Source organism: Chrysoperla carnea, chromosome X (genome assembly GCF_905475395.1).
Source record: "Chrysoperla carnea chromosome X, inChrCarn1.1, whole genome shotgun sequence".
NCBI lineage: Eukaryota > Metazoa > Arthropoda > Insecta > Neuroptera > Chrysopidae > Chrysoperla > Chrysoperla carnea.
In genome coordinates this window covers 2807786-2830077 of record NC_058342.1, presented here as the reverse complement: position 1 = coordinate 2830077, position 22292 = coordinate 2807786, and the positions used below count along the sequence as shown (strand labels likewise).

Genomic DNA, 22292 nt, shown 5'->3' with positions numbered 1-22292 from the left:
GGCCAGGATCCCTGTGACTATACTGTTACAAGTTCAAACTTGTTTGAATCGACTTTACATGTGTCAAGACACGTGACCGGATGTTAATATTTTTTTATTGAATCAGCAATGTAATATGACACTTGAAATTTACATAATAAAAATACATGTTCAAACTTGTTTGAATCGACTTTGATCTTAAAATAATTTTACACGTGTACATTAGTCAGCAATTCTCAAGAATATGTTGAAATAGATTTGACCTTGAAAAATATGATATCATCATCCTGTTACAAGTTCAAACTTGTTTGAATCGACTTAAAATAATTTTACATGTGTCAAGACACGTGACCGGATGTAAATATTTTTTTATTGAATCAGCAATGTAATATGACACTTGAAATTTACATAATAAAAATACATGGTCAAACTTGTTTGAATCGACTTTGATCTTAAAATAATTTTACACGTGTACATTAGTCAGCAATTCTCAAGAATATGTTGAAATAGATTTGACCTTGAAAAATATGATATCATCATCCTGTTACAAGTTCAAACTTGTTTGAATCGACTTAAAATAATTTTACATGTGTCAAGACACGTGACCGGATGTTAATATTTTTTTATTGAATCAGCAATGTAATATGACACTTGAACGTGTTAGATAATAATTTGCAAGTCTGAATTCCAAGAAAAGAATATTATGAGTCAGCAATTTTCAACAATATGTTGAAATAGATATCATCTAACCTTGAAAAATATTGTAATTTGACACTTTAAATATACATGATAAAATTCAAGACACGTGACCGGATGTTAATATTTTTATATGAATCATCAATGTAATATGACACTTGAAATTTACATAATAAAAATACATGTTTAAACTTGTTTGAATCGCATTTGATCTTAAAATAATTTTACACGTGTTAGATAATAATTTGCAAGTCTGAATTCCAAGAAAAAATAATTAGTTTGAATATTATTATGGGAGTCAGCAATTCTCAAGAATATGTTGAAATAGATAACATCTAACCTTGAAAAATATGATATCATCATCCTGTTTCTTAAAATAATTTTACACGTGTTATGAGTAGATAAGCTATGCCGATCCGGGCTCACTTTGGGTCATTTTTACATGTTATTTCTTATGGGAAATTCTAAGGTTCATTTTGCACTTTTTTGTTCCTTTTTATGTAATGCTGGTTGCCTAACCTTAACGCATACTTATTATTAATGTATGTATATTGTATTCAATTACAACTCATCTGAATCACACTTGTTAACACACTTACATCATACTCTTTACTTACCATTATTTGTAATTTAGCATACGTAGTGTACGTTGATATAATTGTCAACATAACTTCTTCATGTATTAACAGCGAATATTATTAATATTATATGCATTGCTTAAAAAAATTTTACTTACTACTATAAGATTTGAACGCGGGCCCTCATAAGTGGAAGTCTACTATGCTAACCACTCCCCCACAAGACCTTGTTACAACATAGACAAAAAAAGTTAATAACTTAAAAACGTTTTTACAAAAAAAATTTAAAATATTATATTCATGAAGGTCAACAACTGTTATTAATTAATATTCAAGTATATTATTTATACATAGTTTTCAATATAATCTTTTTGAATGTAATTTGATATTTAATTGTTTGTTACGTATATATTTAAACATTTTAGTAGAAATCATTAATTTGATTCCCATTTCTTAAATTTTTCTCACATCCAAATGTATGTATGTATTATATATTTTTTATTTAAAGGAATATGATTAATTTTTCCAATAATAAAAGTTATGAATTATTATTATTTAACATTCACAACTATAAATGCAACTTATATAGGCTAATTCAAAGGTACCTCACCTACTAACTTGACATGACTGCATTTAATATACAGTTTTATATAATACTTATCGAATGTAACAGATACCAATAATACAGATAACAACAATTATGCAGCATTTTACAAGCGAGACCATCTGAACATAATTAATTTATAAAACTAATTGTGTATTATAAAAACATCATGAAGATCATTACCAAATGTAATTAAAAGCATTTTTTCTCCAGAAACTTACCTGCAATAACATCTACATAAAAAATTAGAAGCTCATCTGTAATAATGTTTAGATACAAATTTGTATCCAGGGAATATTATTTAAAGTGTTTTGTAAAAAGAAACTCAATTACATTATTTAGATTTTTATTTTATTAGTAAACAATATTGATATACAGTATAATAATATTAATATATACTAAATTATAAATAGATAGATAATTTACAAGGTAATAATAATTCAATGGTTAAAGGAAACTAATACATTTTTTAATTTATTGGTAAACAATTGATATAGAATACAATAATATTAATACTAAATTATAAATAGATAATTAATTTATAAGATAACAATTCTATTGCTAAAAGAAAACTCTAATTAATTTGTTTAATTATATGTAAATAATTTAATATATAAGTTTCTGCAAGTCCTATGACAAATTTTAAAACATACGATTTTTTTTTTTATAAATGAGCATATATTCAATTTCTTTTAGAGGTTATAAAAATTAATTTTACGTTACACACACAATCACACCTCAATGAGATGACATTTTAAAAATCAACAAAAAAACATTTTAACATAATATTAAATAGGTAATAATTAATTAATTAATAAAGTTTACACTGATTTTTTAACAATATTGAGATTATTGAGATAACTTATGAATTCAAGAATTTCACTATAAATGATATTAGCATCGATCTCTTCAATGAATAAGTGATATTGTCATGCTCACGAATTAACTATACATTTTTTCTTTTTGATGCAAGGTTCATCTATATATTCAGCTTTTCGTTTATAGGTTGTAGTATTCAAAGAATAGTGACCCCAGGGTAGTGTATCATAGGAACCAGGTATAATATATCGCTTATCATCATAAGGGCTTAGAGCAATTTTTGTCTGAGTTTGGGTGTAAAGCTTAAGTTTATCAGATTTTATGAGGTTTTGATCAACTGATATCTCTTTAAATTCCTCCAAACATTCAACATAATCTTCAAATGTTATTTTCGTACTAAGAACTGACCTTTTAACTCCCTTAGCTTTTTTTGTTAACCCAAGATTATTTGATTCTTGTTTAATATTCCCATGATTAAATATAGCATCATCAAGCGATTTTGTTTGTTTTTCTAGAGGGGTTGCTATTTTTAATGTATATAATTTTGATCGTAATCCTACAAAATGAGTCATAGGAGTTCCATTGTTTTCATCCTTCATCATACCAAGCACTTTCTTATTAACGCAAGGTATATTATAAACATTAGAAGGATGGTAATCACTGGTATCAAAATACTTGTGACAATCTCTTTTTATCATTTCATAAGAATCATGGTTTTTAATTTCGTAAATAACCGAGTCAGTATCTGTATAGATAGCGGTAGAATCATCACCCAGCTGTGGAATCATATAGCCATAATGAAAATCATAAATTGTAGTTTTAGCTAAATCTAAGATTGCCATACCAATATACAAAGGCTTATTGAAGAATATCTCCATCTTTTTCAACTCAATGGCCACCAAGTTTGAATTGAAAATTGTACAAGAATGAAATTGGGGTTTAGATATATAAGCTTCTGCCCCATATCGACCCTCCCATTTTGTAACAAGCTTTACATTAGAATGTTTCCTAATATTTTCCATTGTTTTTCCAAAGACGGCATTGTTCATTAATTTATACAAATTTTTCTCAAAATCATTATTAGCATTCTTTCGTAGTTTGGTATTTAAATCAATATATGATTGAAGCCAAGGCGACTGTTTAAATTTTAAAACTTTATGAATTTTTTCTAATTTTAGCCCATTGTTTAATGCCTGCTTCAATGTTCTATAATGAATTACATATCGCTCATTATCATGAAGAGTACCCATCAATTTACTCTGTTTAGAATTAGGTGCTGATCTATGTTCAGGGCAAAAAGGTAAATCCTTATGTTTATCATGAAGTTTTTCAGGATATTTGAGATCAACTTCTAAGAAATATCCGTTATCGGCATCATCCGAAATCATTGAAACATCAATATTTGTATCACACCACTCAAAACCACGGTAAGGAAGACACTGACTCATCGCCCATCCATATTGATTGTTAATGTCTAAATAAAGTAAATGCACTTCAGGCTTGGATGAATCAAATCCTGAAACGTATTTATTATTCGCTGTAGAACGTCGTTTCATACATTGACTCAAACCACCGCGAATTCCTCGTTCAACAAACATCATCATATCTATATCAGTCAACAATTCGAGCTCAATATTTGTATACTTCAACATACATTCCCACGTATATCCCGCTAATGTATAGTAATTTCCCGGGTCAAGGTTGTATGTAGACAGGCAGGTTGCTCTAAACGTTTCGAAAATATCCGTAAGTAGCATTATATCCGTTTCCATATAGAGATCTACATAATCACCTAAATTTGAACAATTAAATGCTGACCAAACGTTTTGCGCATGATGATACATTTGTCTAGAACACTGTTTCTCCTCCAATCGATTATAGAATGCTTCTATGTTCGGTAGTTGAGTGTAATTAAATTTATCAAACGAATCAACAAAATCATATGGCATTACACCTTTCTTTGTCAACAATTGAAACTGATTTTCCGAAATTTTAGAAAAATGCTTCCTCATGTTGGGAAATTCCAACAAGTATGATGCTAGCTTATCGAGGGAAGACGCTAAAAATCTATACGAATCTATGAAACGGAATTTAATAGATGAATCATCAATGTTTTTGGTAAAATAAATATATTTTTCTTTAGTAACAGGTAGTAGTTCAACGCGTCCACCAATCTTTGTTGCAACATCCTCCACAATCAATATACCATCATAATTCGACATATTATGGAAAACTACAGGAACCACATGACTGTCTTGATAGTTAATATTACATGATTCATGTGCGGGACCTCTATAATTAGTTCCATCTCTATATCCACCACTTTTCGACATAAGATGAAAATGGTCTCGAACTTTTTTCTCTCCATCAACAAACGGCTTATTGCATATATGGCAACATGATGATTTTAGAAAATCTTCCTCTTCAATGATAGTTAATGGATCCATCTCATATGAACATAAAAATATTGTTTCTACTTCTTCAGATATTCGCATCAATTCCTTTGTAAACCAATCCATACAATCCATTCCCCGATATGAACGATAATAAGATAGGGAATCATCATGAGCACATTTAAAATAATACCCCACAACAGCAGGTATATGTTTTTGATATCGAATTTTATCATCCATTGGTTCCAATACACTTTCAATGTCTGCGTAGATAATAAAAGGTGTTTTCTCTTTATTTTTAAAATTTTTAAACTTTAAAATATTTTCTCCAACTTTCGGCATTCTTATCGCACAGTCATTTATTTTCTTACAATTCTCATAATGGGTGTTCAATTTTTCTTCCGTGTAGAAATAATGTAAGCATCGCTCACAGAAAAACTTTTTGTGACCTTGTTTATTCAGTTGAGTTGAAACCAAACGGGATAGATTTTTAATCCAAACGTAATGATAACGAGTAGGTAATAAATTATCATTACAATCATCCTCAATATCATCATAATGATTCTGAATCATCAATAAGTTTATATGTTTAGTCATTTTATTTTTGCTCAGATAGCATGGTACAACATTAAAGTTTTTTCGATGTTTCTTCAGTACATAAACATTTATCGATACTTCATTTTGATTTTCAAAATTTGGAATCTGCTTCAAGGTCATAGGGAATTGGATACTTTTCAATTTCAATACCTTTGAATAATGTGGGTATCTTAATACTCGATCATGATTCTTCTCAACAGGATACAATGCTGACGTCACAGAACGCGCAAAGCATGCATTATCATCATTCTTTACGTTTATACAAGCTTCTAGTCGTTTGATTTGGGTAGGTAGTTCAATATATGACGATCCAAGTAATGGTGTATATTTATTTATATTAACACCAAGGTTAATAATGTTTACTAAAGTCCAACCACTGTTGCGTTCCTCGAATTCTTCCAAATCACGTGTTATCGGACCGACAACATTCTTCCCAAACCATTCATTCACATCAGTATTCTGATATATTGGATTATTTGAAGTAGTGAAGTATTTGTGTTCAGTTATCATTTTGTTTGCAGATACAATTTGAAATTCTCCACAGAAAATAACGTTAACTTTTATAGCTTCATGAATTTTCAGAACGTTACTTATTCTTCGTCGAAAAAGTGCTTCACAATCCTTCAAAAATGCTTTAGGATCTTTATGTTTCAGATTACTAATAATACCAGTTCTAAGCCGACTCTCAAATGCAGATAGGGAATCATCCCATCGTACTCTCTTTGCAGCCGTCTCTTTTCGACTTTGAACACCTGCTCCGTGCTTTAACATACACTTAAGATTGCAACGATAACTTTTTACAAGAGCCAAGTTTGCTAACAAATTCTGCTTTTTACCAACAGATTTTGCAGCTTTCAATTTTTTACATATCCGTCGAACAGCAATATTGCAATTTTTCAATCCATCTCCAATATTCAATTTATTAGCAGTCATGGTGTCGATAGATTTTATTTTCTCCAACAAAGTAGACATTGAGTACGTCATTTTCACTGTATGAAACCTAGAAATGATATAAGAAAAAATAGGTTTTAATCGTATAATATATAATCAATAATTATAATTCAAATACATGAAGATAAACGAACTTTTACAAATATTACTGATATTATCACATAGAAAAAATAAAATTTTATATATATGTGTACAGTAATGCTGAACCTAAAACATAATTTTGTAATAGTTTAGATTTTCATATAAACCAAACATTCTCAATATCTATGTTTTATATACCTAAATCATATAGATAACTGCCCGTTTTGTAAGCGGGTCTTACAGATATCATGATTTGATACAATCACCCATATAGAGCTACTACATTAATACACAGATAGAAAACGTTGATTTTAATAGTATACAATCTAATCCAAACAAAAATATATTCTAGTTTTCACTTCGCTTTATCATTACAAAGTAATAGATAGATGACGTGTTCGTGTTATGAAACTTACCTTACAACAACAATAATCAACAGTTATATATTTTTTAAGACACACAAACTTTACAACAATGTTCACGATATATAACACACTTTTATTATAATAATTTTTAAGGCACTTTTATTATGATTATTAATAACTTGTTCACTTTCACTGTAAATATTCAACTGAGTCAGGTCAAGGTAATCTGCTTATATACATTTTTCAAAATTGAAATATTTGAACATGTTTTGACATGTAAAAAATTGTTCTAGAACATTATTTTATAGTTTAACAATTTGAAAAATAGATTATATATAATAGACAAGAAAGTTTTTATAAATAATAGTTGTTACATTTCCATTTTTAATGTTTTTTTTTTGTTTTTTTTCAAAGTAAGCAATATGACACTTGAAATTTACATAATAAAAATACATGTTCAAACTTGTTTGAATCGACTTTGATCTTAAAATAATTTTACACGTGTACTTTAGTCAGCAATTTTCAAGAATATGTTGAAATAGATTTGACCTTGAAAAATATGATATCATCACCCTGTTACAAGTTCAAACTTGTTTGAATCGACTTAAAATAATTTTACATGTGTCAAGACACGTGAGCGGATGTTAATATTTTTTTATTGAATCAGCAAATATTTTTATTTTTTTTTTAATGAAATAAGATGAATCAGCAGTGTAATTTTATAAATCACAAGTATGTTCACAAAAGCGGTCTACTATGACAAATTTTTATTGTTACAAGTATGTTCATAAAAACGGTCCACTATGAAATAAGACCTTTTTTATCAATATATGAATCGTGTAAAGAGTCGAACCCTAACCACCGGACTTTAAATTTGGAGCTAAGACCTTTTCCACTAAATAAATGTTTGGATCGTGAACTTTTTGTAATTCTTCGGCATAGAAACCACCCTATATATCTTCGTTGCTGTAATCCTTCAATAAATATGTAGGTCTGTTTCTAAACAGGTCTGTTTCTAAACAGGTCTCTTTTTAAACAGGTCTGTATCTAAACAGGTCTCTTTCTAAACAGGTCTCTTTCTAAACAGGTCTGTTTCTAAACAGTTCTGTATCTAAACAGGTCTCTTTCTGGTCTGTATCTGTTTAATACAGGTTTTGACCTGTTTAATACTGGTCTGTTTAGAAACATACCTGTTTAGAAACAGACCTGTTTAGAAAGAGACCTGTTTAGAAAGAGACCTGTTTAGAAAGAGACCTGTTTAGAAACAGACCTGTTTAGAAACAGACCTGTTTAGAAAGAGACCTGTTTAGAAAGAGACCTGTTTAGAAACAGACCTGTTTAGAAAGAGACCTGTTTAGAAACAGACCTGTTTAGAAACAGACCTGTTTAGAAAGAGACCTGTTTAGAAAGAGACCTGTTTAGAAACAGACCTGTTTAAAAAGAGACCTGTTTAGAAACAGACCTGTTTAGAAAGAGACCTGTTTAGAAACAGATCTGTTTAGAAAGAGACCTGTTTAGAAAGAGACCTGTTTAGAAACAGACCTGTTTAGAAACAGACCTGTTTAGAAAGAGACCTGTTTAGAAACAGACCTGTTTAGAAAGAGACCTTTTTAGAAAGAGACCTGTTTAGATACAGACCTGTTTAGAAACAGACCTGTTTAGAAACAGACCTGTTTAGAAACAGACCTGTTTAGAAACAGACCTGTTTAGAAACAGACCTGTTTAGAAAGAGACCTGTTTAGAAAGAGACCTGTTTAGAAACAGACCTGTTTAGAAACAGACCTGTTTATAAAGAGACCTGTTTAGAAAGAGACCTGTTTAGATACAGACCTGTTTAGAAACAGACCTGTTTAAAAAGAGACCTGTTTAGAAACAGACCTGTTTAGAAAGAGACCTGTTTAGAAACAGACCTGTTTAGAAACAGACCTGTTAAGAAAGAGACCTGTTTAGAAAGAGACCTGTTTAGAAAGAGACCTGTTTAGAAACAGACCTGTTTAAAAAGAGACCTGTTTAGAAACAGACCTGTTTAGAAAGAGACCTGTTTAGAAACAGACCTGTTTAGAAAGAGACCTGTTTAGAAAGAGACCTGTTTAGAAACAGACCTGTTTAGAAACAGACCTGTTTAGAAAGAGACCTGTTTAGAAACAGACCTGTTTAGAAAGAGACCTTTTTAGAAAGAGACCTGTTTAGATACAGACCTGTTTAGAAACAGACCTGTTTAGAAACAGACCTGTTTAGAAACAGACCTGTTTAGAAACAGACCTGTTTAGAAACAGACCTGTTTAGAAACAGACCTGTATAGAAAGAGACCTGTTTAGAAACAGACCTGTTTAGAAACAGACCTGTTTATAAAGAGACCTGTTTAGAAAGAGACCTGTTTAGATACAGACCTGTTTAGAAACAGACCTGTTTAAAAAGGGACCTGTTTAGAAACAGACCTGTTTAGAAAGAGACCTGTTTAGAAACAGACCTGTTTAAAAACAGACCTGTTTAGAAACAGACCTGTTTAGAAACAGACCTGTTTAGAAAGAGACCTGTTTAGAAACAGACCTGTTTAGAAACAGACCTGTTTAGAAAGAGACCTGTTTAGAAACAGACCTGTTTAGAAACAGACCTGCATATTTATTGAAGGATTACAGCAACGAAGATATATAGGGTGGTTTCTATGCCGAAGAATTACAAAAAGTTCACGATCCAAACATTTATTTAGTGGAAAAGGTCGTAGCTCCAAATTTAAAGTCCGGTGGTTAGGGTTCGACTCTTTACACGATTCATATATTGATAAAAAAGGTCTTATTTCATAGTGGACCGTTTTTATGAACATACTTGTAACAATAAAAATTTGTCATAGTGGACCGTTTTTGTGAACATACTTGTGATTTATAAAATTACACTGCTGATTCATCTTATTTCATTAAAAAAAAAAAAAAAATATTTGCTGATTCAATAAAAAAATATTAACATCCGCTCACGTGTCTTGACACATGTAAAATTATTTTAAGTCGATTCAAACAAGTTTGATCTTGTAACAGGATGATGATATCATATTTTTCAAGGTCAAATCTATTTCAACATATTCTTGAAAATTGCTGACTAAAGTACACGTGTAAAATTATTTTAAGATCAAAGTCGATTCAAACAAGTTTGAACATGTATTTTTATTATGTAAATTTCAAGTGTCATATTGCTTACTTTGAAAAAAAACAAAAAAAAAAAACATTAAAAATGGAAATGTAACAACTATTATTTATAAAAACTTTCTTGTCCATTATATTTAATCTATTTTTCAATTTAACTATAAAATAATGTTCTAGAACAATTTTTTACATGTCAAAACATGTTCAAATATTTCAATTTTGAAAAACGTATATAAGCAGAGTTATTACCTTGACCTGACTCAGTTGAATATTTACAGTGAAAGTGAACAAGTTATTAATAATCATAATAAAAGTGCCTTAAAAATTATTATAATAAAAGTGTGTTATATATCGTGAACATTGTTGTAAAGTTTGTGTGTCTTAAAAAATATATAACTGTTGATTATTGTTGTTGTAAGGTAAGTTTCATAACACGAACACGTCATCTATCTATTACTTTGTAATGATAAAGCGAAGTGAAAACTAGAATATATTTTTGTTTGGATTAGATTGTATACTATTAAAATCAACGTTTTCTATCTGTGTATTAATGTAGTAGCTCTATATGGGTGATTGTATCAAATCATGATATCTGTAAGACCCGCTTACAAAACGGGCAGTTATCTATATGATTTAGGTATATAAAACATAGATATTGAGAATGTTTGGTTTATATGAAAATTGAGCTACTTATAGGATCTTAGAGTCGTAAAGGGTTTGAAGTAAAGTGAAAAATTAAATAGTTTTATTGTTTCGATTAGATTGTATACTATTAAAATCAACGTTTTCTATCTGTGTATTAATGAAGTAGCTCTATATGGGTGATTGTATCAAATCATGATATCTGTAACACCCGCTTACAAAACGGGCAGTTATCTATATGATTTAGGTATATAAAACATAGATATTGAGAATGTTTGGTTTATATGAAAATCTAAACTATTACAAAATTATGTTTTAGGTTCAGCATTACTGTACACATATATATAAAATTTTATTTTTTCTATGTGATAATATCAGTAATATTTGTAAAAGTTCGTTTATCTTCATGTATTTGAATTATAATTATTGTTTATATATTATACGATTAAAACCTATTTTTTCTTATATCATTTCTAGGTTTCATACAGTGAAAATGATGTACTCAATGTCTACTTTGTTGGAGAAAATAAAATCTATCGACACCATGACTGCTAATAAATTGAATATTGGAGATGGATTGAAAAATTGCAATATTGCTGTTCGACGGATATGTAAAAAATTGAAAGCTGCAAAATCTGTTGGTAAAAAGCAGAATTTGTTAGCAAACTTGGCTCTTGTAAAAAGTTATCGTTGCAATCTTAAGTGTATGTTAAAGCACGGAGCAGGTGTTCAAAGTCGAAAAGAGACGGCTGCAAAGAGAGTACGATGGGATGATTCCCTATCTGCATTTGAGAGTCGGCTTAGAACTGGTATTATTAGTAATCTGAAACATAAAAATCCTAAAGCATTTTTGAAGGATTGTGAAGCACTTTTTCGACGAAGAATAAGTAACGTTCTGAAAATTCATGAAGCTATAAAAGTTAACGTTATTTTCTGTGGAGAATTTCAAATTGTATCTGCAAACAAAATGATAACTGAACACAAATACTTCACTACTTCAAATAATCCAATATATCAGAATACTGATGTGAATGAATGGTTTGGGAAGAATGTTGTCGGTCCGATAACACGTGATTTGGAAGAATTCGAGGAACGCAACAGTGGTTGGACTTTAGTAAACATTATTAACCTTGGTGTTAATATAAATAAATATACACCATTACTTGGATCGTCATATATTGAACTACCTACCCAAATCAAACGACTAGAAGCTTGTATAAACGTAAAGAATGATGATAATGCATGCTTTGCGCGTTCTGTGACGTCAGCATTGTATCCTGTTGAGAAGAATCATGATCGAGTATTAAGATACCCACATTATTCAAAGGTATTGAAATTGAAAAGTATCCAATTCCCTATGACCTTGAAGCAGATTCCAAATTTTGAAAATCAAAATGAAGTATCGATAAATGTTTATGTACTGAAGAAACATCGAAAAAACTTTAATGTTGTACCATGCTATCTGAGCAAAAATAAAATGACTAAACATATAAACTTATTGATGATTCAGAATCATTATGATGATATTGAGGATGATTGTAATGATAATTTATTACCTACTCGTTATCATTACGTTTGGATTAAAAATCTATCCCGTTTGGTTTCAACTCAACTGAATAAACAAGGTCACAAAAAGTTTTTCTGTGAGCGATGCTTACATTATTTCTACACGGAAGAAAAATTGAACACCCATTATGAGAATTGTAAGAAAATAAATGCCTGTGCGATAAGAATGCCGAAAGTTGGAGAAAATATTTTAAAGTTTAAAAATTTTAAAAATAAAGAGAAAACACCTTTTATTATCTACGCAGACATTGAAAGTGTATTGGAACCAATGGATGATAAAATTCGATATCAAAAACATATACCTGCTGTTGTGGGGTATTATTTTAAATGTGCTCATGATGATTCCCTATCTTATTATCGTTCATATCGGGGAATGGATTGTATGGATTGGTTTACAAAGGAATTGATGCGAATATCTGAAGAAGTAGAAACAATATTTTTATGTTCATATGAGATGGATCCATTAACTATCATTGAAGAGGAAGATTTTCTAAAATCATCATGTTGCCATATATGCAATAAGCCGTTTGTTGATGGAGAGAAAAAAGTTCGAGACCATTTTCATCTTATGTCGAAAAGTGGTGGATATAGAGATGGAACTAATTATAGAGGTCCCGCACATGAATCATGTAATATTAACTATCAAGACAGTCATGTGGTTCCTGTAGTTTTCCATAATATGTCGAATTATGATGGTATATTGATTGTGGAGGATGTTGCAACAAAGATTGGTGGACGCGTTGAACTACTACCTGTTACTAAAGAAAAATATATTTATTTTACCAAAAACATTGATGATTCATCTATTAAATTCCGTTTCATAGATTCGTATAGATTTTTAGCGTCTTCCCTCGATAAGCTAGCATCATACTTGTTGGAATTTCCCAACATGAGGAAGCATTTTTCTAAAATTTCGGAAAATCAGTTTCAATTGTTGACAAAGAAAGGTGTAATGCCATATGATTTTGTTGATTCGTTTGATAAATTTAATTGCACTCAACTACCGAACATAGAAGCATTCTATAATCGATTGGAGGAGAAACAGTGTTCTAGACAAATGTATCATCATGCGCAAAACGTTTGGTCAGCATTTAATTGTTCAAATTTAGGTGATTATGTAGATCTCTATATGGAAACGGATATAATGCTACTTACGGATATTTTCGAAACGTTTAGAGCAACCTGCCTGTCTACATACAACCTTGACCCGGGAAATTACTATACATTAGCGGGATATACGTGGGAATGTATGTTGAAGTATACAAATATTGAGCTCGAATTGTTGACTGATATAGATATGATGATGTTTGTTGAACGAGGAATTCGCGGTGGTTTGAGTCAATGTATGAAACGACGTTCTACAGCGAATAATAAATACGTTTCAGGATTTGATTCATCCAAGCCTGAAGTGCATTTACTTTATTTAGACATTAACAATCAATATGGATGGGCGATGAGTCAGTGTCTTCCTTACAGTGGTTTTGAGTGGTGTGATACAAATATTGATGTTTCAATGATTTCGGATGATGCCGATAATGGATATTTCTTAGAAGTTGATTTCAAATATCCTGAAAAACTTCATGATAAACATAAGGATTTACCTTTTTGCCCTGAACATAGATCAGCACCTAATTCTAAACAGAGTAAATTGATGGGTACTCTTCATGATAAAGAGCGATATGTAATTCATTATAGAACATTGAAGCAGGCATTAAACAATGGGCTAAAATTAGAAAAAATTCATAAAGTTTTAAAATTTAAACAGTCGCCTTGGCTTCAATCATATATTGATTTAAATACCAAACTACGAAAGAATGCTAATAATGATTTTGAGAAAAATTTGTATAAATTAATGAACAATGCCGTCTTTGGAAAAACAATGGAAAATATTAGGAAACATTCTAATGTAAAGCTTGTTACAAAATGGGAGGGTCGATATGGGGCAGAAGCTTATATATCTAAACCCCAATTTCATTCTTGTACAATTTTCAATTCAAACTTGGTGGCCATTGAGTTGAAAAAGATGGAGATATTCTTCAATAAGCCTTTGTATATTGGTATGGCAATCTTAGATTTAGCTAAAACTACAATTTATGATTTTCATTATGGCTATATGATTCCACAGCTGGGTGATGATTCTACCGCTATCTATACAGATACTGACTCGGTTATTTACGAAATTAAAAACCATGATCCTTATGAAATGATAAAAAGAGATTGTCACAAGTATTTTGATACCAGTGATTACCATCCTTCTAATGTTTATAATATACCTTGCGTTAATAAGAAAGTGCTTGGTATGATGAAGGATGAAAACAATGGAACTCCTATGACTCATTTTGTAGGATTACGATCAAAATTATATACATTAAAAATAGCAACCCCTCTAGAAAAACAAACAAAATCGCTTGATGATTCTATATTTAATCATGGGAATATTAAACAAGAATCAAATAATCTTGGGTTAACAAAAAAAGCTAAGGGAGTTAAAAGGTCAGTTCTTAGTACGAAAATAACATTTGAAGATTATGTTGAATGTTTGGAGGAATTTAAAGAGATATCAGTTGATCAAAACCTCATAAATTCTGATAAACTTAAGCTTTACACCCAAACTCAGACAAAAATTGCTCTAAGCCCTTATGATGATAAGCGATATATTATACCTGGTTCCTGTGATACACTACCCTGGGGTCACTATTCTTTGAATACTACAACCTATAAACGAAAAGCTGAATATATAGATGAACCTTGCATCAAAAAGAAAAAATGTATAGTTAATTCGTGAGCATGACAATATCACTTATTCATTGAAGAGATCGATGCTAATATCATTTATAGTGAAATTCTTGAATTCATAAGTTATCTCAATAATCTCAATATTATTAAAAAAATCAGTGTAAACTTTAATTAATTAATTAATTATTACCTATTTAATATTATGTTAAAATGTTTTTTTTTTGTTGATTTTTAAAATGTCATCTCATTGAGGTGTGATTGTGTGTGTAACGTAAAATTAATTTTTATAACCTCTAAAAGAAATTGAATATATGCTCATTTATAAAAAAAAAATCGTATGTTTTAAAATTTGTCATAGGACTTGCAGAAACTTATATATTAAATTATTTACATATAATTAAACAAATTAATTAGAGTTTTCTTTTAGCAATAGAATTGTTATCTTATAAATTAATTATCTATTTATAATTTAGTATTAATATTATTGTATTGTATATCAATTGTTTACCAATAAATTAAAAAATGTATTAGTTTCCTTTAACCATTGAATTATTATTACCTTGTAAATTATCTATCTATTTATAATTTAGTATATATTAATATTATTATACTGTATATCAATATTGTTTACTAATAAAATAAAAATCTAAATAATGTAATTGAGTTTCTTTTTACAAAACACTTTAAATAATATTCCCTGGATACAAATTTGTATCTAAACATTATTACAGATGAGCTTCTAATTTTTTATGTAGATGTTATTGCAGGTAAGTTTCTGGAGAAAAAATGCTGTTAATTACATTTGGTAATGATCTTCATGATGTTTTTATAATACGCAATTAGTTTTATAAATTAATTATGTTCAGATGGTCTCGCTTGTAAAATGCTGCATAATTGTTGTTATCTGTATGATTGGTATCTGTTACATTCGATAAGTATTATATAAAACTGTATATTAAATGCAGTCATGCCAAGTTAGTAGGTGAGGTACCTTTGAATTAGCCTATATAAGTTGCATTTATAGTTGTGAATGTTAAATAATAATAATTCATAACTTTTATTATTGGAAAAATTAATCATATTCCTTTAAATAAAAAATATATAATACATACATACATTTGGATGTGAGAAAAAGTTAAGAAATGGGAATCAAATTAATGATTTCTACTTTAATGTTTACTAAAATATATACGTAACAAACAATTAAATATCAAATTACATTCAAAAAGATTATATTGAAAACTATGTATAAATAATATACTTGAATATTAATTAATAACAGTTGTTGACCTTCATGAATATAATATTTTAAATTTTTTTTTGTAAAAACGTTTTTAAGTTATTAACTTTTTTTGTCTATGTTGTAAGAAGGTCTTGTGGAGTGGTTAGCATAGTAGACTTCCACTTATGAGGGCCCGCGTTCAAATCTTATAGTAGTAAGTAAAATTTTTTTAAGCAATCTATATAAAATTAATAATATTCGCTGTTAATACATGAAGAAGTTATGTTGACAATTATATCAACGTACACTACGTATGCTAAATTACAAATAATGGTAAGTAAAGAGTATGATGTAAGTGTGTTAAAAAGTGTGATTCAGATGAGTTGTAATTGAATACAATATACATACATTAATAATAAATATGCGTTAAGGTTAGGCAACCAGCATTACATAAAAAGGAACAAAAAAGTGCAAAATGAACCTTAGAATTTCCCATAAGAAATAACATGTAAAAATGACCCAAAGTGAGCCCGGATCGGCATAGCTTATCTACTGTTATGAGATTAGATAATAATTTCTGATGGTGGGGGATTTTTGGAGTGGTGGTAATCATATAAAAAAGGCGCTCGACATTACGGTAATATCAGTTTTCATTAAATATTCATAATATTAATCAAAATGAATAGAGCAGAATTAAAATTATTAGATAGTTGTTTAGTGCGACCATGCATAAAAATGGACTACTTGCCACTGAAAAAAAAATTAAAAATACTAAAAATGGAGCGGATTCTAACGAAACATGGGCCATCAATAAAAGTTTCTGGATATAAGCCTAGATGGTACAGAAAACGAGGGAGTTTTTCTACCATCTAGGTTTGCAGTGTTGACGGACAATATGATTAAATTATTTAACACGAAACCGGGGTATTTGAGGGTGGAGGAGAAAATTGGAAGAAGTCACCAATTAACGCTGCGCCTATTCGAAGACGATGTTTACGAAGATGGAAACCAGATCAACCCAATGTTGAACAAATAGAGCCTGATCAACCAAGCGAATTAATCCCATGGGTAATTCTAATACAACAGACGTTTTGTATTAAAAACATCAGAAATTTCTGAATAAAAAATCATTTTATAAAATCTATGTATTTTTATTTTTAAATATTTATAATACAACACTGTTTTTTTAAATAAGAAACTTACAATAAAAATAATATTTTTACAATGTGATATTTTTTATTTTTTTTATAAATCACAAGTATGTTCACAAAAGCGGTCTACTATAACAAATTTTTTTTTTTTTTTTTTTTTGTTACAAGTATGTTCGCAAAAACGTTCCACTATAAAAGGAGGCTTTTTTTTATCAATATATGAATCATGTAAAGAGTCGAACCCTAACCAGCGGACTTTAACTTTGGATCCACGTTTAGCTAAGACCTTTCCCACTAAATAAATGTTTGAATCGTGTGCTTTTTGTAATTCTTCGGTATAGAAAGCACCCTTTATATCATCGTTGTTGTAGTCCTTCAGTAAATATTTTCTTGGGTATGTAAGCAGATACAGACCAGTATTAAACAGGTTAAAACCAGTATTAAACAGATACAGACCAGTATTAAACAAGTTAAAACCAGTATTAAACAGATACAGACCAGTATTAAACAGGTCAAAACCAGTATTAAACAGGTCAAAACCAGTATTAAACAGGTCAAAACCAGTATGAAACAGATACAGACCAGTATTAAACAGGTCAAAACCAGTATTAAACAGGTCAAAACCAGTATTAAACAGATACAGACCAGTATTAAACAGGTCAAAACCAGTATTAAACAGATACAGACCAGTATTAAACAGATCAAAACCAGTATTAAACAGATACAGACCAGTATTAAACAGGTTAAAACCAGTATTAAACAGATACAGACCAGTATTAAACAGGTCAACACCAGTATTAAACAGGTTAAAACCAGTATTAAACAGATACAGACCAGTATTAAACTGGTCAAAACCAGTCTTAAACGGATACAGACCAGTATTAAACAGGTTAAAACCAGTATTAAACAGGTCAAAACCAGTATTAAACAGGTCAAAACCAGTATGAAACAGATACAGACCAGTATTAAACAGGTCAAAACCAGTATTAAACAGGTCAAAACCAGTATTAAACAGATACAGACCAGTATTAAACAGGTCAAAACCAGTATTAAACAGATACAGACCAGTATTAAACAGATCAAAACCAGTATTAAACAGATACAGACCAGTATTAAACAGGTTAAAACCAGTATTAAACAGATACAGACCAGTATTAAACAGGTCAACACCAGTATTAAACAGGTTAAAACCAGTATTAAACAGATACAGACCAGTATTAAACAGGTCAAAACCAGTATTAAACAGATAAAGACCAGTATTAAACAGGTCAAACTATAATTTAATTAATCATTGTTTTGTTTTATCTATGAAATGACCTCACCACCTTATCGCCACTATTGGTCAAAGCCAATGACGTCATCAATGCTTAGGCAGCCATTCCTTCCCCCCACCACACCTCCCAACGCCATCTTGATTTACTATTGGTCAATGACGTCATCTATCCCCTCCAACTTCGCATTCAACCGAGGTTTCCAACATTCACCTAGGTTTGCCCTTTTTGGAAAAGTGTACCATTCTTTTGGGCCAGGATCCCTGAGACTATACTACTAATAGACTTTACAGCAGTTTCATAAATGGTGAGAAATAAATTTAAGTTATTCAAGTTCAAAAAAGGGCTTGTCTTATATTCTCCAATTTTTGCAAATAGAAACTGGCTATACGCCTTTTATTGTTGAAGCAAAATCGTAACGCTTCGTAAACCAAAAGATAATTCTGGCTAATTCAAGGCTTAAGGGCAACGGAATATGGTTGCTACCCCATTAGAACTACCTCTAGAAGTGACAAAGATAAACAATATATTAAATTCAAAAATTTTACCTCAAAAATCGTCTTGCGGGGTTTTTTGGATCGCTATTCACGAGTCCGAGGTCAAAAAACAACTGAGGATGGTTGCAGCCCTATTAAAACCACCCATAGAAGTAATAGTGATAAAACTTTTTTGAAAATGTTAAATTTCAACTTGGAAATATACTCCTTGGCGTTTTCGGGGTCACTAAACACGAAACCATAGTAGAATTACAAAAATGCAAACATCTAATATGATATGCAAGCAAATTTTGGAATCAATGTGGTCAAAAATAAGTAACGATTGTATTAAACTCAACGACGTAAGTGTGATCAAACTAACAAAAAACGGTGTCAATAGTTTGCATAATAAAAAAAGAGTTTGGATAAAAAAATTGTTGGCTGTCCAACATCACCTGCTGTCACGTTGTCGTTTGGATGACCGGATGCTTCCTTAATATTTTTCATCCTTTTATATATATATATATATATATATATATATATATATATATATATATATATATATATATATATATATATATATATAGAGGCATTAAATTAATAAACAGTATATACATGAATTAGTGAAGCTACATGAATAAAGTGTTTGTAAAAATAAATTAGCAATTACTTAAAATCCAAAAAATTTTAAAATCAATATAAATAACGATAGTTAATTTCTTTCGTGAAAGTGTTAGAAATTAGGCATTTATTTAATATTTAAATAAAAGTTATTCAAAATCTTATACTTCAATAACCTAAAAATAAAAATAACATTTAGGTATTAATTTAATCTTTGAGGATTTAAAATTTAAAAATTATTGTGCAAAGTTTGAAGTGTATTTATCCAAAAGTGTGGACTTGAAAGTGTTTAAAAAAAAAAAAAATAAATAAATAAAATAAATTGGGTGAAGGAAAGTCATCTAATTTTTAAAAAAAAATCTTAAAACATAATTAAAAAAATAAAAAATAGTGGGTCATTCAAATAATTGAAGTTGATTATACAAAACTATATTGTTTGTAAGTACCAGTGTGGTTGTGTGGTTAAGTGATTGGACTTGAAAATAATACACAGTGACCATTGAAGGTTCAAATCCATCTGAAGTAAAAAAAATTTTGTTTTAAGTTATTCTTTTTAAATTATTTTTGAAAGAGCAGCGGATCATAAAATATTGTTATTATATACATAAAAACAAAAACAAAAAATTAACAATGAATTTAGAATTGATATTAGAAGCAATACAAAAATCAGAATCGAATGTTAGACAAGATTTAAACAATATTAACATTAATATCTGCAATCAAATTCAACAAATTAATGAAACCCAAGCCTTGTTTGCAAAACAACAAACTGAATTAAGCAAAAAATGGGAAACTTATGACGAAGAACGTCGAAGGAAAAATATTGTAATGTATGGAATTATGGAATCTGAAACAAACTACTTCGAATTAGATGCGTTGATAAAAAAAGTATTAAAAGAAAATTTGGACATAGAATGTAATCGGCTTGATATAGATTTTGTCAAAAGATTAGGCGAAAAATCTGTGGGAAAATGTAGACCTGTATTGGTTGGATTGACAACTTGGGGCATGAAAGTAGAAGAGTCACAGCGGTCCTGGCACAGTTTGACCTCAAGTAACCCCGGATGGTACACTTTTCCAAAAAGGGCAAACCTAGGTGAATGTTGGAAACCTCGGAAGTTGGAGGGGATAGATGACGTCATTGACCAATAGTAAATCAAGATGGCGTTGGGAGGTGTGGTGGGGCGTGGCTGACAGAGCGTTAGTGTGTTTCTTGGCGGAAGTGGGGCTTAAAGTGGTGGGCGCGGTTTTGGAAGTGGGGGTTAAAGGGGGCGGGAATTGGACGTTAGATGAGATAATCGAATTCAGCCCAGTTGGATGGTACACTTTTCCAAAAAGGGCAAACCTCGGTTGAATGCGAAGTTGGAGGGGGGGACGTCATTGGCTTTGACCAATAGTAGCGCTGTAAAAATCAAGATGGCGTTGGGAGGTGTGGTGGGGTGAGGAATGGCTAAACGGGGGGTTGGCTTTAACCAATAGTGGCGCTTGACGGAGAGTGAACGGGGGGCGGGACGTTGACATTAGTCAGCAATTTTCAAGAATATGTTAATTTGACCTTGAAAAATATTGTAATTTGACACTTTAAATATACATGATAAAATTCAAGATACGTGACCGGATGTTAATATTTTTTTATGATTAAGCAATGTAATATGACACTTGAAATTTACATAATAAAAATACATGTTCAAACTTGTTTAAATGGACTTTGATCTTAAAATAATTTCACACGTGTCAGCAATTTTCAAGAATATGTTAATTTGACCTTGAAAAATATGATATCATCATCTTGTAACAAGTTCAAACTTGTTTGAAATAATTTTACATGTGTCAAAACACGTGACCGGATGCTAATATTTTTTTATGATTAAGCAATGTAATATGACACTTGAACGTGTTAGATAATAATTTGCAAATCTGAATTCCAAGAAAAGAATATTATGAGTCAGCAATTTTCAAGAATATGTTGAAATAGATATCATCTAACCTTGAAAAATATTGTAATTTGACACTTTAAGTATACACGATAAAATTCAAGATACGTGACCGGATGTTAATATTTTTTTATTGAATCAGCAATATAATATGACACTTGAAATTTACATAATAAAAATACATGTTCAAACTTGTTTGAATGGACTTTGATCTTAAAATAATTTTACACGTGTCAGCTATTCTCAAGAATATGTTGAAATAGATTTGACCTTGAAAAATATGATATCATCATCTTGCTACAAGTTCAAACTTGTTTGAATAAAAATACATGTTCAAACTTGTTTGAACATGTTTAAACTTGTTTGAATCGCATTAGATCTTAAAATAATTTTACACGTGTTATGAGATTAGATAATAATTTCTGCTGGTGGGGGATTTTTGGAGTGGTGGTAATCATATAAAAAAGGCGCTC

At 30.0% G+C, this 22292-nt stretch overlaps 2 protein-coding genes across 2 annotated transcripts; one reads left to right on the top strand and one right to left on the bottom strand.

Moving 5' to 3' along the window:
* Positions 1-1963: 1963 nt before the first annotated feature.
* LOC123302552 lies at positions 1964-6599 on the bottom strand. Its single transcript, XM_044885523.1, has 3 exons — positions 5817-6599; positions 3085-5633; positions 1964-1979 (listed from the first exon to the last, which is right to left on the bottom strand). Exons 1-3 carry the CDS (start codon positions 6597-6599, stop codon positions 1964-1966), a joined length of 3348 nt encoding a protein of 1115 aa, XP_044741458.1.
* Positions 6600-11386: 4787 nt separating this feature from the next.
* LOC123302551 lies at positions 11387-16026 on the top strand. The gene is made up of 3 exons (XM_044885522.1): positions 11387-12169; positions 12353-14901; positions 16011-16026. Exons 1-3 carry the CDS (start codon positions 11387-11389, stop codon positions 16024-16026), a joined length of 3348 nt encoding a protein of 1115 aa, XP_044741457.1.
* The last annotated feature ends 6266 nt before the right edge of the window (positions 16027-22292 follow it).